Source organism: Physeter macrocephalus, chromosome 15 (genome assembly GCF_002837175.3).
Source record: "Physeter macrocephalus isolate SW-GA chromosome 15, ASM283717v5, whole genome shotgun sequence".
NCBI classification, from domain to species: domain Eukaryota; kingdom Metazoa; phylum Chordata; class Mammalia; order Artiodactyla; family Physeteridae; genus Physeter; species Physeter macrocephalus.
Genome location: NC_041228.1, coordinates 32,952,871 through 32,974,429, shown reverse-complemented (window position 1 = coordinate 32,974,429; position 21,559 = coordinate 32,952,871). Strand labels below are relative to the sequence as shown.

The 21,559-nt window shown below is 34.2% G+C and overlaps 1 protein-coding gene across 37 annotated transcripts in view; it reads left to right on the top strand.

Annotated features, from left to right (window-relative positions):
- Positions 1–21,559, top strand: part of RIMS2 (regulating synaptic membrane exocytosis 2) — a 566,717-nt gene that overhangs the window by 258,458 nt on the left and 286,700 nt on the right. For all 37 annotated transcript variants that reach the window (XM_024129941.3, XM_024129925.3, XM_024129931.3 and 34 more), the window contains one exon: positions 11,088–12,010. In XM_024129941.3, coding sequence (XP_023985709.1) covers positions 11,088–12,010 — 923 coding nt within the window. The remainder of the gene's footprint in view (positions 1–11,087; positions 12,011–21,559) is intronic.

The window sequence follows — 21,559 nt, the reverse complement described above, 5'->3', positions numbered from 1 at the left end:
AAAACTACAATGAGGTATCACCTCACACCAGTTAGAGTGGGCATCATCAGAAAATCTACAAACAACAAATGCTGGAGAGGGTGTGGAGAAAAGGGAACCCTCTTGCACTGTTGGTGGGAATGTAAACTGATACAGCCACTATGGAGAACAGTATGGAGGTTCCTTAGAAAAGTAAAAATAGAACTACCATATGACCCAGCAATCCCACTACTGGGCATATACCCAGAGAAAATCATAATTCAAAAAGTTACATTTACCCCAGTGTTCATTGCAGCACTATTTACAGTAGCCAGGTCATAGAGGTAACCTAAATGCCCATCAGCAGATGAATGGATAAAGAAGAAGTGGTACATATATACAGTGGAATATTACTCAGCCATGAAAAGGAATGAAATTGAGTTATTTGTAGTGAGGTGGATGGATCTAGAGACTGTCATACAGAGTGAAGTAAGTCAAAGAGAAAAACAAATATTGCATATTAACTCATATATGTGGAACGTAGAAAAATGGTACAGATGAACCAGTTTGCAGGGCAGAAATAGAGACACAGATGTAGAGAACAAACGTATGGACACCAAGTGGGGAAAGTGGCAGGCGTGTGGTGGTGGTGTGATGAATTGGGAGATTGGGATTGACGTGTATACACTAATATGTATAAAGTGCATAACTAATAACCTGCTGTATAAAAAAATAAGTAAAAGAAAATGCAAAATTTCAAAAAAACCCAGGGAATAAAAAGGATAAAAAATGTATCATAATTAGAAGGTGATAAATGTTATGAAAAAGATTAAAAAGTAAAACAGGTTAATGGGATTGGGATTTGGAGGCTGGTGGTGGAGACAGATAGAAGTATTCAGTAGGGTGGCCAGGGTAGGCCTCCTTGAGACCACGTTTCACTTTGAGGAAGTGAGATATGAGGGAAGAATTGAAGAAGCTCTCTACTGACTAGCCGACTAGATATCTCTAGTGATATCTGGAGGGACAGCATTCCACGCAGAGGGAGCTGCCAGAGCAAAATGGTCTTAAGTGAAAACATGCAGGGAAGCCGGCGTGGCTGGATCTGAACGAGCAGATGGGGAGGAGTACAGGGAGCAATGGGTGCCGGATCCTCTAGGCCTTGTAAGCAAAGTGGGGAGTTGCTGAAGTGTTTCAAGCATGTTAATGATATGATCTGATGTACATTATTGCTGCTGTGTTGAGACTGATCTGAAGGGGGATAGAATAGAAGCAGAGAGACCAGTTAGGAAGTTTTTCAGTAATTCACACCAGAAATACTGGTTAAATCAGGCCTGTACTAGTGGAGTTGGTGAGAAGTGTTTGGGTTCTGGATATATTCTGAAGGTAGACCCAGCAGAATTTTCTCATGGATTGGATGAATAACTAGAAGGAAAGAATAACCATTAACTGAGACAGAAAATGCTGCTTCTCCTTAAAACCACTTACCTGTATTTTCTATATTTTAAAACACTGTATGATTCTTTTTCTCAATAAGGAAATAAACCCTTAAGATGAAAATTAATTATATGCATGATTGACTTGCAGATAAACAGCATCTCTTTTTAAATTCGATATATACTTCTAGATATGTTTGTTTCATTTTACAGGAAAATATTTCTCTTCTCTGAATAACTATAGTTGCAGGTCCTAACCAAAAATCTGTTGCCTCTTTGGAGCAAATAGAAATAGGAGGAGAGAATGGAACACGTGATGAAACCAATAATTGAAGTTCAGTAGAGGGGCAGTAATATTAAAAGAATATAAAGCTTTCAGTGGAAAATAGACAAAATAACTCTTTCTAGGGCCTTTCTCTGATGATTATGGAAGTTTAGATAAACTTATTTATTCTTTTTTCCCTCTTTTATTTCTTCTGTGTTGCTCATTGTTCTTCTTTGTATTGATTCCAGTGAATCTTTATTGTAGGATTGCTTCTAAGGCTGCCATAGACTTTGATAGAGCACCTTAACGAAGGGAAATAAAATTACTACAGGTTCAAATTACCTTCTAGTATAGAATGGTTCCTAGTCTTTGTGTGTCTTTTTGACATGGCAATTTTGGGAGGGATAGTGGGGAAAGGGGAGTGGCCCAGTGTGTTACTATAAGGGAGCATCATTTGTGCACCATTTTCTAGAGATTTGCATGTATTAGGTCTTCATCTTTCAAATATAAGTTGAAAATATTGTCATGAATAAAATAAAATTAATTTAAGCTGGTATCTGATTCACAGAATCTTTTTGTTATTTTGTATTTCTGAAGTGGTCAATGGATACTCAAATTGTAATATTCTCATGAAAACTTTTTAAACCCCAAATTGGACCTTCATAAATTTGAATGCATAAGAAGTACTTATCTAGGGAATAATTGAAAAAAGAAAAAGTCAAAGCGAAGAGTTTGAAAAAGGACAAGATATTGGATTGGCCAAAAAGTTCGTTCGGGTTTTCCATAAGATGTTATGAAAAACCCGAACTTTTTGGCCAACCCAATACTTCTCAAAGGTATTACTAAAGAGAAAGCAGCAGTGGTGCTAGAAATGCTACAAATGACAGTCTGAGGTGGACAAATAAGAGGAGCTAGAAACAAGGTTAATGGGAGAGGAGAGGAAGGGCAGTAGAGTGTGCATTATCGTTGGGAAAACATTGCCAAGAGCTCACTGAAGGGGTAAAAGTGAATGGAAGGAAAAGTAAAGAAGACAGTTTGCTATCATAGCATCACCTGTAATGTTTCTGAAATCTTCTGGGCTTACCAGCTTGGAAGAATCAAAATACTATGTGGAATTTTTTTTTTTTTTCAGTTTGAAAAGAACTATGGGGTCTAAGTGGTTGAATTTTATTATTGGTTAATATTTCTGTAAAAATGAATTAACTTGCATTTCTAATTTTTATTGCATTTCTGTTTGAATAGTCTACAAGTCTGTATTAGGAATCTCAGAGGGTAAAAATTACTTTATCTGTCCCTGTTCCCCACGCCCTGCCTCCCCGCCCCCTGCCCCTTGTGCCCAATGTCTCCAAGGTCTACATTTTAGGAGGGAATTCTGTAGATGAATACTGCATAAGTAGTTGAATGGTGCTACAACATATTCCTAAACCCTCATTTAAACTTGAAATTTGGGAGACCAAAACACAGCACACTACTTTCGCATCTCTCCCTACTCTTCAAACACTGACTTTTTCTCAGTTTTATATAAGTTTATTTGGAATCACTTAAACATAATTCTCAGAAGTATAACATTAACATCTAGGTAATTGGCTTTTGGTAGAAAGGAATCCATGGTGTTATCCTTTTTTCTATTTTTTAGTTTTTTGAATGACTGAATAGAGGCATTGAAGTAATAAAGTGAGCAAAGCTTGATTTAAACTCAGTGTCTAACCAAATTCTTAGCTCACGGAACACATTTTTAATTAAATTTTTACAGAAACTGCTACTTCCTGTTTCGTTACGCCTTTAGGGGAGCATTCTCTTTTTAGTAAAGATTAAGAAACTTCTTACTGGATAATTGAAAAGAAATGATAGAGTAGACCTGTTAAACCATTACCATCTTTTACTATCACTCTACATTTTACAGTGAAAGCAGTGTGGTAGACATCAATAGCAAACACAGCAAATCCTGTTATTTTAGAAATACTGTAATTCATATAGGAGAATGTGGTTTACAATTTTTGAGTCTGTCCGTTTTAAGTATAGTGCCCAGAAATGCCTTGGATGTAGGATGCATCTGGTGTTCAGTATTGTGAGGCTCTAATCAGCTAAGTACCATAATCCTTCTTACAGGGTACATTCTTACTTGACCTGAGCTATATACAGGCACATAGTAACGGCATTAAGGAATAACCTTTTTCTTAACAGTCCCATCACTAGAGGATTTTATGACTCCATCCGTGAAATGAGTTTTGTTTAATGTGTAACTTTTTTGGTAATTGAGTTTTGAAATAAAATGATTGTGAGCAAGTAGAGACTTTCAAATCATCTGATTAAGGATGGCTCCTATGATTTTGCTAGAGCTAGAAGGATTAAATGAAAGCACTGCCCGGCATAGTGCCGATGTATTTTTGTCAACATGATGCTTCATGCTCGACAGATGTGCATTGGTTGAGCGAAAGGTAAAAATATAAAAATGTGTTGAATACTGTGAAATGTAAAAAAAGATTGTTTTTTTTTCATGTTTTATGATGAATATAAATTGTTTGATTTGTAAAAATCCCTTTTTGTAGGAATTATAGGAATAGAACCTACATATTTTATGTTTTACAGGATCGTATGCTTCTGTTAAATCCTTGATTTAATGTGTCTTAACAGCTTCAAATTTCAGAATTTGATTGCAATGTTATGTTTAAACTGTATGGCTAGCATTGTGTAATTGAATTAATGAAGTATTTCAATTTATTTAGCAACATCATGCCTTATTAAGATTTTAAAAAGTTGGAGGTTTTTTCAAATTATTGACTCTTCAAATGTCATTTCTATTCTTTTATATATCAAATGACAATTATTTAATAATCTCTACTAATTAAACATTATGAGTAAGAGATTTTCATGTAGGTAGTGCTTAATTGTAATAACATAGGTTTGAATTTACAGAAATTCGTAATCTTCAAATTCTTCTCTTCTCTCAATGTCATTATGATTCTTAAAATTTGCATAAGTCTTAAGAGTTAAAAATATATGAATATTAAAACTTAAGTTTCCACGTAACTTTTCACTGTCCTTGTAAATGTTTTCAAATGTTTACTGGATTATATTTTCAGAAACTTGATGATTATTTTATAGCATATATGGTCAGTATTCTAGGTAGTATAATAACACAAACCACATAGGATGTTAAAGTTTGTAAATATTAAAATAGAAACTAATATTAAAAACGTCATGAATTAGTATACAGTATATAAATTGAGACTGCCTTTGGGAAATTGTCAAAAGTGGCTTTAATTGGGAAAGAATCTTTTAATTTGGAGTTTCTCTATTAGTCAGTATGATTTTTAGACATGGCATTTTAAAGCGACTAATTGGTAGAGTTTCTTGCTCAACCTATTATGCCTAATCAGACATTTATAATGGAGTGGGTGTGAATATACAGCTAGAATATTTAGAAATAGGTTGAATAATTAGTCCAGATGACAAAAAACTTATCAGCAGTGAACAAGAAATGCTACTGATTAAAGTAGATTTAGGGGCTTCCCTGGTGGGGCAGTGGTTAAGAATCTGCCTGCCAGCGCAGGGGGCACGGGTTCGAGCCCTGGTCGGGGAAGATCCCAAGTGCCGCGGAGCCACTAAGCCCGTGCGCCACAACTACTGAGCCTGCGCTCTAGAGCCCGCGAGCCGCAACTACTGAAGCCTGTGAGCCTAGAGCCTTTGCTCTGCAAAAAGAGAAGCCACTGCAATGAGAAGCCCACTCACTGCAACTGAAGAAAGCCCGCGGACAGCAACGAAGACCCAACGCAGCCAAAAGTAAAAAAAAAAAAAAAAAAAAAAGATTTAGGACATTTCTTTATGTGAATTTTCTATAAACTAGTTCCAGTTAAGACCCCTATAATATGGTGAAAGAGAAAATAATTGTAGCAACCTAGGTTTTAATAAAGAGAAGTAAGAGGAACAGATATTAGGTAAATACAAAGTGAATATAATACTGATAGTGTTATATATTAGAACTAGAGATTGATTGATGAATAGGAGTGAAAATTAAGGCACTATATGTCACAAATACATTTTATTCTAAAAAAGTCATAATTCTGGATTCTGCCTTTTAATTTCTAAGGGTCTTTGAAGGATTAAGTGAAATATAACATCTTAGATGAATTGCTATGTTCTTCTGAATTAAAATTTATGGGTTAAATACTGTTAAATGCTTTATGATTGTTCAGAGAAGTGTACAGATTATCACTTTTTTTATTATTCTTTTTCCTATTAAATGTTTTCCATTTGATAATAATAAATGCTAGGGCCTGCTTATAAAGGCCAGTAGGGAAAATAAAGGTTAAAGATATAGTACTTATATTTTCATGGATTTTCTTCAGTTTCTGAAAAAATATAGTGTCTAAGATATATAGCAATTTTAAGTTAAAGAAAGTATGTATGAAATAATTAATGATATGACTGGTAAAAATTGTTTTGATGAGTATTTGAATATTTTGGAGTAACTGATAGCAGATTCATCATTGTTTGGTAAGAGTATTCTTAGAATAAAATCTTGCCTTGCTTCTAACATGGCTTTAATAAATATACTATCAGGTACTCTACCTGAAAGCATAGAGTTAAGGAACAGTGACAATAGTCATCCCAATTTCAGAAATTATGTTAAGGAACAGTGACAATAGTCATCCCAATTTCAGAAATCATGACCAGTGTTCTATTTTTACTTAAATCCAGTACAAATCAGCATCTACAGTCTGATTCACATGCTTCAGGCAAATTTTGTAATCTCTAGAACAAAGTGATTTCTGGATTTAATATTGGATTCAGTTTTCCTAAGGTATGATCTTTAAAAAGCACTTGAATAGCTTGCTAAGGTCTAATTAATAATAGAATTTCTTTTAGAATTGAACTGTATAATAATAAATATTTTTATTTATCAATACAATGGAATATATATTTCCTGTGTTATAAAGGTTCACTATATTCACTTTCACCCTACTTACTTTCAAAAATTTATGTTAATTCCTCAGGGATGAAGTGTTGCTTTTTTTCTCCCCATTTCTGTCCATACCCAGCATGATGTTAAATGTATTACTAGAAATCCCTAATTTACAAAGAGATTTTTTTCTAAATGTTTAGTTCTAAAGGGATTGACACTCAAAATACATTTTTGCCAAATAAGTCATTTTATAGACAATAGTCTGAAGTTCAACAAAAGCCAAATTAACATACAATAGAGCTAAATTACACTACTAATAATAGTAGTTTCTTCATTGCACTTAAGGCCCTATTACTGCCATGGGAGTAGTAGGGGAAAGAGAAGATCTAGACTATTTTAGCACATCAATGGGTTTGAGTACAGAAGAAGAGAGCAAGCCATGAAAAGTAGAGATAATCTAAGGGAGAATTAATCAATCGGTTCTTTAATTCAGAAGATTGAGCACCTACTATCTGCCATCCTCCTTAGACCCAGGTTGCCTGTTCTCTTGAAACTTAACATTTAAGGAGTATTATAGACATTTCTGGATAGAAATAGGTAAGATTACCTAGGGAAGAAGTGCAGTGAGGAAGAAGGCCATCATTAAGTTGAACGTCCTTCAAAATAGCCAATTTTTCCCTGAACATTTTCTGAAATTTTTTACTTCACTTTCTTGTATGGCTTTAAGTTCCACATTTTAGAGATTAATTTGTGTTAACAATCTTAGGCATGTAAGTATTTTTGATAATATTATAAAACCAGTGTCCATTCATTCTGACTTAGTCTGCTTGTTTTTCTTTTGACTTTCAACTGAGATAAAATATAATGAAGTATTTACCAAATATGGTAAATTACAGTTTACTCATTTGGGAGCATGAAATCTTTTGAAAGAGAGGAGCATGGGAAAAAGGCTCAGTGGACTGCTTTTAGATGGGTTCTAGAGATGAACTACCCTGGAAAATCCTTGATTCAATAAAATAACAAGAATTCAGTAAATTTATATTTTATAAAACAGCTTTGATTAAAAAATAAAATAAGGGAAAGAAAAGAAAAGAATAGCAACTTAATGAGAATACCCAAAACATCTCCAGTAAAGCTGTATGTTTTACATAAATGGGCTGCATGTCATGTAACTATGCTCTTCAGGTCTTAGTTCAAATGTACTTTTTTAGAAAGAACTTCCTTATTGAAAGTAGCTTCACTCAGTCACTTTTTGTAATTTTACCCTGTTTCAGTTTTCTTCTATAGGACTTATTACTATATGAAATTACCTTAATTTGTTTATATGCTTACTGTCTATCTTCCCTACTAGAAAGAACTTCTTGAGGGCTGAGACCTTATGTGTCTTTTCTCTGTTACATTTCCAGCAACCAGAATCATACCTGGCCCATAGTAAGCACTAAATAAATATTCGTTGAGTGACTGAATAAATACTGGAGGTACAAAGGTGTGTTAGACATAGTCCTTTCTGGTTCAAAATTTGAAGTCTAGTGGACAGTACAGAACACTAGTTAGGTAATTGTCTGTAGGATGAGTAGTAATATGCTGGGGAAACACAAAGGCACAAAAGTGAGCTCTAGCTGATGAGCTGCTCTTACTGGCCTATTGTAATGAAGTAATACTGCTTTCATTTAGCAAATCACATTTTACTTCCTTTTTTATGTTTCCAAAATTCATATGCTTATATATAGCTATAAAATTTCCTATTCAGTCCACACTGAATTTTAAGGAAATTAAAATTTATTTAATTAAGCGATCTCTAAATGAAATTAAAAAAATTCTTTTCTTATGTACCATATAAATCTGAGAAACACTAGACTTACTCTTGAAACAGTATCAATTTCTTTATATTAAATTAGATTTATGAATAACACATTTTTAGAGAAAATATATTTATTAACTTAGATTGGAAAAAATTGTTATATTATTTTAAACATACTGAAATGAATTTGAATTCCTAACATAAATTCTACATCTAATCTAATGGATGTTAGATGGTCAGTTTGAGAAGGAACTAATTTAATTGCTTATTCTTTAGAGTTCCCTAGAGAAATTCTCACTTATCTCAGTTAGTATATATATTTTTAATATAGTTAGCACTAAGTAGCTAGTTAATGAGATGTGAGTATATTGAAAATTGGCACTAGTCAGTTAATTACATCTTGATAAGAGCATCCTTATTATTTTTTGCGATGCTTTAAGCTTTCATTTAGGCATATTAACTTGATGAAGTTGTGTTATCAATGTTATAAAATCATAATCTCTAAGAAATGAAAGAGGGTTTTAGAATCATTCAGCTTCTTATAAGGGTCATCTCTTAATCATTCCTGTATTCCTAATCTATATTATAGTGTGTGGCATTTAGTTCTTACCTAATCATATTTGTTAAAATAATATTTGAGTTAATGTGTATAATCTATGTCTCTCACTTTAAAGCACAGACTCTCAAAGATTAAATGGCTTTATAGGTTCAAGTAACTGGTTAATAGCAGAAGTAGGACTAAGAAACCCAGATCCCTTAACTCTAGTTTTCTCTTCATGATACATTGCTACCATACTAGAGTATATTTTCTTTATTCATATGTATAAAAATAATGACAAAAAGTAAAATGAATTATGCATAACAGACACATAAATAGGATATTATGTAGGTTAATACTGTATAATTTATTTTGAGTGCTCTGTTTTGATTGTATATTTTAAACTGTAGGAATCTATGGTGTTATGTAACAATTGTAACCTAAAAGATTTGTAATAAAGTCCTAAATGTTTTATATGTAAATGTAAAAAGAAAAGCGCATACACTTGCTTAATCATAAAACATTTCAGGGAACAGGCCAGCTCCTTCATTTACTGCAATACTTTTCCCTTCATGGCTCTAGGTTAGAGTCAACCCTAGCAATGCACATGTGTGAGATTTGAAAGGTAGAAGAGTTATAGAAACCATGATTGTCAAGCAGAGTTGTTGGCAGGCAGATAGGCAGATGTGAAAGTCTTAGTGGCTCCTAGATGAAACTCCTTTTAATTGACTACCCTAATGCTGTAGGCAGCTGAGGTAATTGGTGGCAAATTCCTCAAGACTTATTGAATTCACAGCAGTTTCCTAATGACCATTTTGAGAACCCTGTCTTTGGTTCTCCAGGCTAAGAACAGCATTATCTTCTCTGATGTTCATTCCTTAGCAGGTTCAACCGTTGTGTAGTTTTGATTTCTATATTGAAACCCTGACTCCCTGGAAAACCTAGAGTGACTTTTGTTTCTGTTAAGGAACGCTAACTGATGCATTAGCAGACTGCATTCCAGATATGGGGGAAAGGGACTAACTAGGTGATGCAAAAGAAGATTGAGAGGAGAATGATGCTGCTGCTGGGTTGGGTCACTCCATGTGTATCCTTTCTCTGCTCTTTCTTTTGGAATCAAAAAAAAATTGTCTAAGAAATTCTCAACTGAGCTATCTAATCTTGGTCATCTTTAACTTCAACTGACCCAACTATTTCATGTGTCCCGGCAAAATCTCTGTAACAGTTATTCTAAACCTTTTCTGTCACCTTCAGGATTCCAGTTCCATTGCTTCTCATGGCTAGTGATTGCCATTATCTGAGTTTGTGCCAGAGAAGAGGACAGCGTGAATATTTTGTTGACAAAGAGTATGATGTGTGATTTCAAGTTCTACCAGATTGTACTGGTGTTAGAGGGGCAGGTTGAAAGCTTAACAAACACTCGCTTCTTCTGAGTCTGTAAGGACATATTAGGAGTCAGCTATGAAGACAGAGAAGTGTCATGGAGCTGGCCTTAATTTAATGAAGATGGAATAAAAATAGATCTTTCTGACTTTTTTCAATGAACAAATCATTCTAGTTGGCATTTATTTAAATTGATTATCTCAAGTTAGAGCAGTAAAGGATTGGAGATATAATGATAAGATGAAGATTTAGATGAACCGATACTAGGAGTGATCTAGGTAGACGTTGAATGAAAAATGATTTTTAAGAGCCAGCCCTTAGTTTCAGTTGAAAGCATTCAACTCTTGAGCTGAATCAGTTTGGCTTCATCACGTTTTCAAGTGACTATGAAATCAAGGTGTCAGGAATAGAGAGAAAGGAAGGTGGAATTTTTCTAAGCTTCTGAATAACAATTGGGAGATAGCTTCAGTGTATTGAGCCAAGCAAAGAAATTAGAATAAAAGTTCTTTTGCTGCAGTAGAGTATGATGTTGATTATCTAATTTCAGGGCCAATGTATATTCCATATGGGCGTGCCAGGCATTTAAGAAGCATATTAAAAATACCTTTTAAATTTCCTATTTGAACTGAATAAAATGAATATTAGTAAAACTTTTGTTATGGTCTGATTTTAAAATGAAATAAAAAAAAAAAAAGGATCAAAAGAAGTATTTGAATTTATCCATCAACCTGCCAGTGAATCAGTAAAATGTGAAATTGCCTAAATTCTGCTCTTTTCCTCATTCTTTTCCTTTGGTTACTTAGGAAAAGAAGTCCATCAGTGTCCAGAGATCAAAATAGAAGATACGACCAAAGGGAAGAAAGGGAATATCCACAGTATGCTACTTCGGACAGCGCGATGCCTAGATCTCCATCAGATTATGCTGATAGGAGGTCTCAACGTGAACCTCAGTTTTATGAAGAGTCTGATCATATAAATTATAGAGACTCCAACAGGAGAAGTCATAGACATTCCAAAGAATATATTGTAGATAATGAGGATGCAGAGAGCAGAGATGAATATGAAAGACAAAGGAGAGAGGAGGAATACCAGGCACGCTATCGAAGTGATCCAAATTTGGCCCGTTATCCAGTAAAGCCACAGCCCTATGAAGAACAAATGCGTATCCATGCTGAAGTGTCACGAGCCAGGCATGAGAGAAGGCACAGTGATGTTTCTTTAGCAAATGCTGAACTGGAAGACTCCAGGATTTCTATGCTAAGGATGGAACGACCGTCAAGGCAAAGATCTGTATCTGAACGTAGAGCTGCCATGGAAAATCAGCGATCTTATTCAATGGAAAGAACTCGAGAGGCTCAGGGACCAAGTTCTTATCCACAAAGGACCACAAACCATAGTCCTCCTACCCCCCGGAGGAGTCCAATACCCATTGATAGACCAGACATGAGACGTACTGACTCGCTAAGGAAACAACAGCACTTAGATCCTAGCTCTGCTGTAAGGAAAACAAAACGTGAAAAAATGGAAACAATGTTAAGGAACGATTCTCTCAGTTCTGACCAGTCAGAGTCAGTGAGACCTCCACCACCAAAGCCTCATAAGTCAAAGAAAGGAGGTAAAATGCGCCAGGTTTCATTGAGCAGTTCAGAGGAGGAATTAGCTTCTACACCCGAATATACAAGTTGCGATGATGTTGAGATTGAAAGTGAGAGTGTAAGTGAAAAAGGTAAGCACTATATTCTAATCACACATTTTCCTGTAATTGATTAGATAAGGGTTTTCTTTTTAGGTTGTATTTCTGAGTAGACATTTAATTGTTAGACATTACTACTTTTACTTTTAAGTTCTTTAATGATAATTGTTATGTGAAGAAAATTTCAAGTTATAAAAAGTGAATGTCTTCGGTAATTCATGTAGTAGAAAAGTCTATTGACATTTTTAAGAATTGGTTTTTGCTTTGTTTCTGAAAATGTTCTTGCATCACTTGATGGCATATTTAAAAATACCTATTAGCTATAGTTGTAAAAATAACGTTTTTTGTGTGTTTCCTTTTAAAAGGAACAATATGTTTACTATAGAACATCTGAAAAATTGCTCAGTGTAAAGAATGAAATACAAGCTATCCACAATCCTTTCCCCCATATATAGCTATTGCTAACATTTTGTTGTATTTTCTTCCCTTTTTCCAATGCATGTGTATTTTACATATCTACAAAATTGGTATCATACTATATAATTTTGTGTTCTGATTTTTTTCAGTTGATATCATACCATTAACTTTTCTCCAAGCCTTTAGATGTTCTTCAGAAATGTTTTAAATGGCTGCACTGATGTTCTATCATAAGGCTGTACCACAAACTATTCATCTATCTGGGGTCATTGCAGTTGCTTCCAGTGGCTGGTATAAATAATATTATAATGGCTATCTCTATACATAATTTTTTGCCTGTTTTCTGAGTATTTCACAAATACATATTTGTGCTTTGATTCTTTTAAGCTTTTAATTCAGATTACCAACCTGCTCTCCAGAAAGATTATAACACTCCATTCTCCTGTCAGATGTGCTTGAGTTTTCAGTCTTGATACACCAAATTTTTGCCATTTGAATAGACCACAAAAGATAGAATCTGTCATTTTAATTTGAATTTGATTGTGAAGATGAATGTTTTGTGTGTTTGTTGGTGTTTGATATATACTTCTATGAATTGTCTTGTTCATTGCTTTTATTTCTTCTGCCCATGGTCCTATTGGGTATTAATTAGTTTTGCTCTTATTGGTTTATAAGATATTTTTCTGTGGTTAGAATTTAACCCATTTAACTGTCATCTGTTCCAAATGTATTTCCCATTTTGATGTTTAGCTACTAATTTTCTTTGGTCATTTGGAAATACTGAATTTAGTATAGCTAAGTCTTTGCATATTTGGTGATTTTTTTCCCATTCCTTTTAACCCTAGAAACTCTTTATTCATCCCCAAATCAGTTGAATATTTAACTGTATACTTTCTCATGTTTTTATTATTTATTTTTTTAAACTTTAACTTTTTAATCTTTCTGTAATTTATTTTGGTGAATGCCACAATACACCTGATGGATATCTATGGAGATTAAGAAGATAAACTAACTCAAAGTTAATTTGTAAGTGCATAGCCAAAAGGTAGATTTACAAATGGGAATAAAGGAGAGTTTTTTGTTTCTTGATAAATTGCAACATGTAAAATGCTTACGATAGTAATTCCTTCTAGTTGCAAAAATATTTCCTTGTTAATTATGGATAAAACACTATATTGAGCATTTGCCTAAAGAAAAAAGATTGTTTTTAATGGAAAACTTAGTATCCAAGAAACATATCTAGTATATATCAAGGGAAAAATCTTTCAGATTTCAGTTTGTGGGATATTTGAGAGGGTGTTTAGCTAGCTGGATGAAAAATTGAAAGCAGAGTTAAATTATAGACTAGTTGTTGAAGTTAGTTTGGTAAATAGGAAACGTTAACCTTAACTTACATTGAAGTCTCTGTTAAATTGAACTAGAATATAGTAGATGATGCCTAGATATTGCTATTTAGAATAGCTTTAAAATTTTAATGATGAAATTGGTTCAATGGATAGAAAAATACAAAGCTTTGTGAAGGACATATTGCCATTAATTGGTAAGAGGTATATCAGAGCAAATACCCTAATGGTGTTACAAATGTTTTACAAACCAATTTTATTTGACTTATAAAAGCATTGAAATAGCAGAAAAGTTGGGTCTAAGTCTATTTCAATATTTTGAGAAGTATACAGTAGATTCATTCATTCATTCTTTATATCATTCAACTAAAATATATTAAATATCAATAATTATAGTACTAGAGTATGAAACATGAACTATGAAAGCATTTCCAATCACCCTAGAATTGCAGCTTTGTGGAACAGGAGTAAGAACTGTGCTGAAAATTTGACTGCATTTATGCTAGCTGACTCATCCAAGAAAATTGTACGTAGGATGGACTTTTGTTTTTGTTAGCTTGAACTTGGAGCTGTCTGTCTGTTTTCCTTTCTAGGATGTATCCATGAGAAGGGCTTCTTGAGGAATTACTTGGGATATGGGGAGATGTGTTTCAAAGCAAAAGAGCAGCTCAAATTATTGCCATCCTTAACCGCATTCTCCCTGGTACTGATTATTTGCCTCTTTTTGTAGGGTTTAGGTTGGTAAAGATCTCTTTCAGGAGCAAGTAGTCAGCCTGACAAAATAAGCATGGAATACTAGAGTGCAAGAATGTTGTTAACTCTTTCAACAGAGGATCTAATGAAATATAAGTGAAGGTTTCATAGGGATCTAAGATGCTCCTGATACTTTTGTCCAAATCTTGAAATATATAATTACCTTAATTCATAGAATGGATTGTTGAATAAAATAGTAAGATCATGAAAACTGTGAACTTTAATGAATGGTCCAGATGATAAGAAAAGTTAGACTGTATGTAAGATGAAGGACATCAAAAAAAGGAAACTAAAAGAGAATAAGAGGATGCTAAAATTCTAGGTTTAGAATAAATGGAATACATTTCAATCTCTTCAAGCCAAATGCATTTTAGATATGATTATATATGTAGAACCTAGAAAAATGGTACAGATGAACCGGTTTGCAGGGCAGAAATAGATACACAGATGTAGAGAACAAACATATGGACACCAAGGGGGAAAAGTGGCGGGGGGCTGGTTGCGGGATGAATTGGGAGATTGGGATTGACATGTATACACTGATGTGTATAAAATGGATAACTATTAAGAACCTGCTGTATAAAAAATAAATAAAATAGATATGATTATATCTTACACAGTAGTACACATATTCAGAAGTGTGTGTGTGCATGCGTGAATGTGCACACAATGTTCAAAGAGTCAGCAGTTCAATCGAGTTTAAATTTTTTTCTTACAGATGATTGTAAATGCCACTTTATATCAGCATATTCTACTCTATACATGTTGAAAATTTTTTAAAGAAAATATTTATTTCCCATGGGGCCATTGCCCTTTGCTTTGTTATTAAGGATACCTAGGTTTTGATTAACCTAGAATTTGGGCCTCATATCCTATTCTTGAGATAGTAGAAGGGGCAAGTCTCCAAATTTTACTGAGGAAACAGGAAATATGTGTTTCTAATTTTAAACTTTATGTATTTTTTCAAAGAAATAATAAGTGACAATAAATTATATCTTTTTATTTATTTGATTCAACAAATTTAGGGAGCCAGTTCCAGCCACTAAGCTAGGTACTTGGATCCTGTGGTATAAAAGACATATGCCTATTTTTGTTTTGCTTTAATCTGGGAAAGTTTTAAAATTTCACCTTTATTTTTGGAGAATAATTTCTTTGGATATAGAATTCTTGGTTGACAGAGTTTTTCCCCCTCTCTCAGTACTTTGCATATGTCTTTGCAGTTTTTTCTGGTGATAAGAGGCTTACCTTCCGATGGGTTGCTGCTGTGTCTGCGTAGTCTAATTGCCATCTAGAGATATGGACAGAAATTGTGCTCAAATATTCTCAGCTTTTAAGGCTTTCACCCTCTGCTAATCAATCTGTGTATAGTGTTGGGGACACATTCAGAGTTCAGCCAGTTTTCAAGTCACTTGCTTGGATTTTACTTTCTACTGGAATATCTCAGGATCTACCCTGAACATGGTATAATTTCCTAGTCAGTATGGTATGTGGGGAGAGTTTATCAAGTTTTTTTTCTGTGGGTCTCTCATTTCCAGGGCTTCCCTGTCAAATTCTGGCTGGTCTGCTATTCACCGTATGTGCAACTGCAATCTTAGGCTAGCTAAGCTGCTGGTTCTCTCTTTCTTTCCTATTGGGTTTGCTTCTTCTAGCTGACAGAGCCATGGGTTTTCAACCCACCCCAAGTCAAGTAGCAAAGCTGCTGGTTTTCCCAGCCTTGTGCTGCTGAAACTATTGATCCTTTATGTATGTATACCAGAAGGGGGCTGTGGGAGCAGCTCCAGGTAAGAAGGTCACAGACTTCTGTTGTTATTTTCTGAAACTCTAGCATTTTTCTCAATTTTTTAATGTGGCTTTGTTTGATTTCCACAGCCATGCAATTGTTGTTTTTGACAATTTCATCCTGGCTTCTACTTGGTTTTTTGTAATGAGAACTAGTTGACACTTCAAGCCACTGAGCCACAAGTTCTTCCTTTATCATGATTTTGTGAGTCTGGAACTCACGCAGGGTTCAGTTGCGTAATTTTCTTCTTCATAGAGTGTTATGTGGAATATAGTCAAAAATACTGTAATAATTTTGTATGGTGACAAGATGGTAACGAGACTTACTGTGTTGATCATTTTGTAATATATAAAAATATTGAATCACTATGTTGTACACCTGAAACTAATACAATATTGCAAGTCAATTATACTTCAATAAAATATAAAATGAAATAAAACAGGGATGTAATGTGTTAAATAAAAAATAAGGATGCAGGATGATGCATCCTTATTTTTTATTTAATCTTTACCAGTTGGGGAGGGTATTTTCAGAGGTTTCCAGTTGGCCCATTATGATAGTTTTTGTTTGTTTGTTTTTTAGGCCGCACCATGCGGCATTTGGGATCTTAGTTCCCCGACCAGGGATCGAACCCGTGCTCCCTGCAGTGGAAGTGTGGAGTCCTAACCACTGGACCGCCAGGGAAGTCCCCATTATGATAGTCCTTAATCCCACAGGCCAAGGAATATTAGTTCTTCCAAATGCCAAATCTGTCTGTTTGGGGACTGCTGTAATTACCACTGTTAGAACTTGATAAATTAGTAACAACGTCTGTGAGGGAATAAGGGCAGAAAGACTTTGAAGAGGAAGTTAAATTGTGAACAGATACCTCAGCCAATCCCACAGGAGTTTGAAGCCGGTGTAGATCTTCAGAGATGACCTAACTGAGGCAGGGGCCAGGAGGGCTCCATATGGCTGCCGCCTGGGGAGGGAGCATAACTTCTTGGGTAAAGGACTCAGCTATGAGCACTGAGCATGCAATCCTTGGGGGCAGCTTGAGGAATGAGTGCAGTTCTGAGGGGTTCATACGGGTGGTATACAACAACATCCACTAGGATTTTGTTCTGAGTATTGTCCCCTTGTGTTTACAGGAGGGATATAACAATTTTAAGCATCCTGTACTCAAATACCCTTTTGAAACTGAGAGGAACTTTTCTAGAAGTCTCCTCTGTATACTTCTTCATGTGTTTTTTGGGCCACAATTGTTATTCATGCCAGTTCCTAACTAATCGCTGGCAATGGAGTTAGAATTATCAAGATTGGCTTAGAGTTCACAGTTCTAAGGGGATAGGAAGTAATTGCTGGGTAGAGAACCAATTATGCCTGCCCAAAGTATTCATTGTAAGGGTTATAATAGTGCAAAACTGGAGAAAACTCACCTCTACAAAAATAATGTGCTGGAGCTGGTTGATACCAACTTGTGAGAACCAGTTGTGTGCATCTCTTCCCAATTCTGCATTCAGTGACACACTGTTGGTAGTTCAGAATTGGCTTAAGTGAAAGTATTTGCACTATGGAAGTAGGCAAATGTTACAAAATAGGACCTGTTTTCTCCTTAGAAAACAGGTTGTTAAAAATTAGTTACCATATCACTAAAATCTATTTGAAGTTTTGATAATTATGGAGGCTATGGTAGCAAGAAAAATTATCCAGGCTATAATGTAAACTTATTTTAGAAGCTGAATTAAAAGTTATATCTGCTATGTTAAAATGAGATATGCATATACAACTAGCAAGAAATAAGGATAAATTAGAAGTTTGGGGGGCAACAGTTTGTAAAAAAATTTTAAAGTAGAATTTCATTAGTATGGCTATAATGTTTATGTAATAAAAATGAAAAAAGGAAACTGTTAACTAAGTTGTCTTACCGTATTCCATCTTTAGTGATCATCCGCCATGCACTCTCAGAGTACATATCAAAAAATATTGTGAATATAATCTTATGCATTAGGTAGGTCATGCTTAATGCCTAAAAAATGTGAAGGAAAACCTTTATTTACTTTATAACAACATTCATTTCCCCATAACATTTTCCTCACGACACCATCAAATTTTCTAGGGTGTTGACTTTTTTTATGCTTTATGCTTCATGTAGGTCATGCTTAATGCCTAAAAAATGTGAAGGAAAACCTTTATTTACTTTATAACAACATTCATTTCCCCATAACATTTTCCTCACGACACCATCAAATTTTCTAGGGTGTTGACTTTTTTTATGCTTCATCTTTATATTTGCATTAAAATTCAAATAAAATTAAACTAGTCTTTCATTTACTATCTCCTTTTGATATGCATGCCTTACCCAGATCACATAGCCTTCCAGAATCTTTACAAGCTGGAAATAAGCATTTAACATGTAACAGTCCTTTCAGGAAATTTCTCAAGACTAACATTTTAATGGAATCTAATAGGACAATTCATTACTTGAGAAAACTTTTGACAGGCTACTTAAATGATTACTGTATCCAATAGATGCAAAACATTTTTTTAAAATGTTGATATCAAAATATAGCAAGCAGTCTCCTAGTTGATTTATCTTTATTTTTTGTCATATGCAGTGCTACTCTGCACAAAAGAGGGATTCCATTATAGTCTAAAATGGCCACTAGCACAAAATAAAAATTTCAAAAGAAAACTTTTCGCCTCCCAAATGTCAGTAACAATAATGAATTAAGATCTCTGATTCAAATATTCATTTGCAAATATTATATAAAATAATAAATGCTTTTTAAGGTATGCTGTATAAAATTTTTCCCTTTTCTGCTTATTTATTAAAAACTGAAATGAATGCATTTGTGGTGTTGATATTACCAAACTGCTATATTGGAATACATTTATTTGTAGTGAAAATATGTACCATCTTTAAATAAGACAACTTTGATTTTGAATTACAGGCCAGGCAAGTATATTCAAATGTAGGTATCAATAGCATATTCTGACCATTGGTTAACTTCTATTGATTGAGAAGTTTGACATTCACTTTGACAGATTTATTTGAATGAAGTAGTAAACAAAAGTAAACTAAATGCTGGCTAAATAGTCTTCATCTAATTTATTTTGAGACAACTGCAGTTGTTTCTGTGATCCAATTATACTTAGCTATGTTTGGAAAAATTACTTGTCATTGCACTTTGCTTCTTTTATTACCCTTTTGCTGAGCTGGTTCATATGCCCTCACCACATGCTCCATCTCCCTCTCTGTTCTTCCTCTTTTTCTCTGTATCTCTCTGCTTCCCACTGAGGCTTTCCTGTTCTCCATCTCTTTCTGTTTTGCTCCTCTGTTGTCTACCCCCACTTCATGCACTTGACACTTTTGTGTGGTGCCTTCAGTCAAGATTTGTTGTATTTCAGGTAGGCTCGTAAATTGTGTATCCTTTTCTTTTAATCCAACCCACCTTTATAATATAAATCTATTTTGTTTAAATCACACATCGAGGAACAGATTCTATTAATTAAATACTTCTAACGCTAGAAAATTAGAAGGGCTAGCGTAGGTACTTTTTGTTTAATAGTAGGCTACCTTGAGAACTCACAGAAAAGGAAAATATGTTGTACAACCAAATGCCCATTCCGCTTCACCCCCTCCCCTGCAGATTCCCTTTTGGTAGACTTTATATGAAATTAAGATTGTATTTAAGTGTGAATTTCCCCATGACGCAAGACTTTTAATATCAGCTTGATTACCTCACACAATTTTAATTATATTAAGTAACTAGTATTAGAAGCACATAATGCCACCATTCTATGTTTGAATTTACATGTTATTTATTAATAATAGCCTTGACTGCTTTAGTTGTTGGAAAGCTTTTAAATTTGTTCAGAAAAGAGTATAACATAGCTATTTAGTTTTATGAATTATAACTCATAGAGCCCATTAAAACTCATTGTCTTATTATGAAAATATATTGATTTAGGAAAGCATGCTTAACATTTGCTAATATTTTTTCCTGTTTTTATTCTATTTTGGAGTGGTTTCCAATAGTTAAAAATTGTATAAACATGATTTTTAAAATATTTGTAAGAGTGAAGACCCAAATCAAATGATTGATATTCAAATTATATTGATATATTGATATTATATTGGTATATATTCAAATTATAAAGATTAGCAGATGAGAAATGAAAATTAGAATTAATTAATAATGCAAAAGTCATTAAAGAGAAATAACTGTTAGGTTTCAGATATGATGAGTTTGATAAGAATCTAGCTTAACTGATGAAACATATGGTGATGTGAAAAAGCATATTTCTGCTTAAACTTCCATAAAATACAGATTATAATACCGATATTTTCTCAAACCTCACTCTCAAATTCTGTTTAATACAGTTTAATTCAGTAGGAAAAAAATGTATTTCATGCCTATTGTGTGCCTGATGCTGTGCTAAGTGTTATGTGTAAGATGAGCACAGCGTGATGTCTGCTCGAGAGAGAAGCTTGTAAGCAAACAAGAGGAATATAATATGTTAGATATGAAATAATTTAATACGAGACATCGATGTAATTTAGAGAAGGTATCGATAATTCTACCTTGACTTATCAGAAGGACTTTACAGAGGAGTTGCTATGTGCATTGAGTTTTGAAGTTTGAATAGAATTTTCCAGAACAAAGCAGGTATCGGATGGGGACAGGTGGTCATTCTACACATTGGAGTATAACCATTATGTCAGTAAGAACAGTTTTTATGGAGTACTGACTGTTTGCCAGACACTGCTTGACATTGGAGGGGGGCAAAGATGAAGAAAGACATTTCCTTTCCTTAAGAAATTAATAAGCCTTTGAGGAGCTAATGTGGTTGATAGGTTTATTAATTATCCTTTTTAGAGAGAAGCAAGTGGTATATTAGAGCGATGGGTTGAAAATACACACACCAGGTTCTTTTCAATGCTTTGCCAGTGATCCCATTGTAATCTTAAGAAGGTTATTTAACTTTCTGATCTTTAATTTCCTCTCAGAAATAAAGAAAATAGACTCAATGTGTTAAAAACTATGCCAAATGGAGCACCAGATTTCTTTTTCTTAGTTTTGAATTTTATTTTATTTATTTTTTATACAGCAGTTTCTTATTAGTTATCTTTTATACATATTAGTGTATACATGTCAATCCCAATCTCCCAATTCATCACACCACCACCACCACCACCACCACCCACCCCCAGCTTTCCCCCCTTGGTGTCCATACGTTTGTTCTCTACATTTGTGTCTCTATTTCTGCCCTGCAAACTGGTTCATCTGTACCACTTTTCTAGGT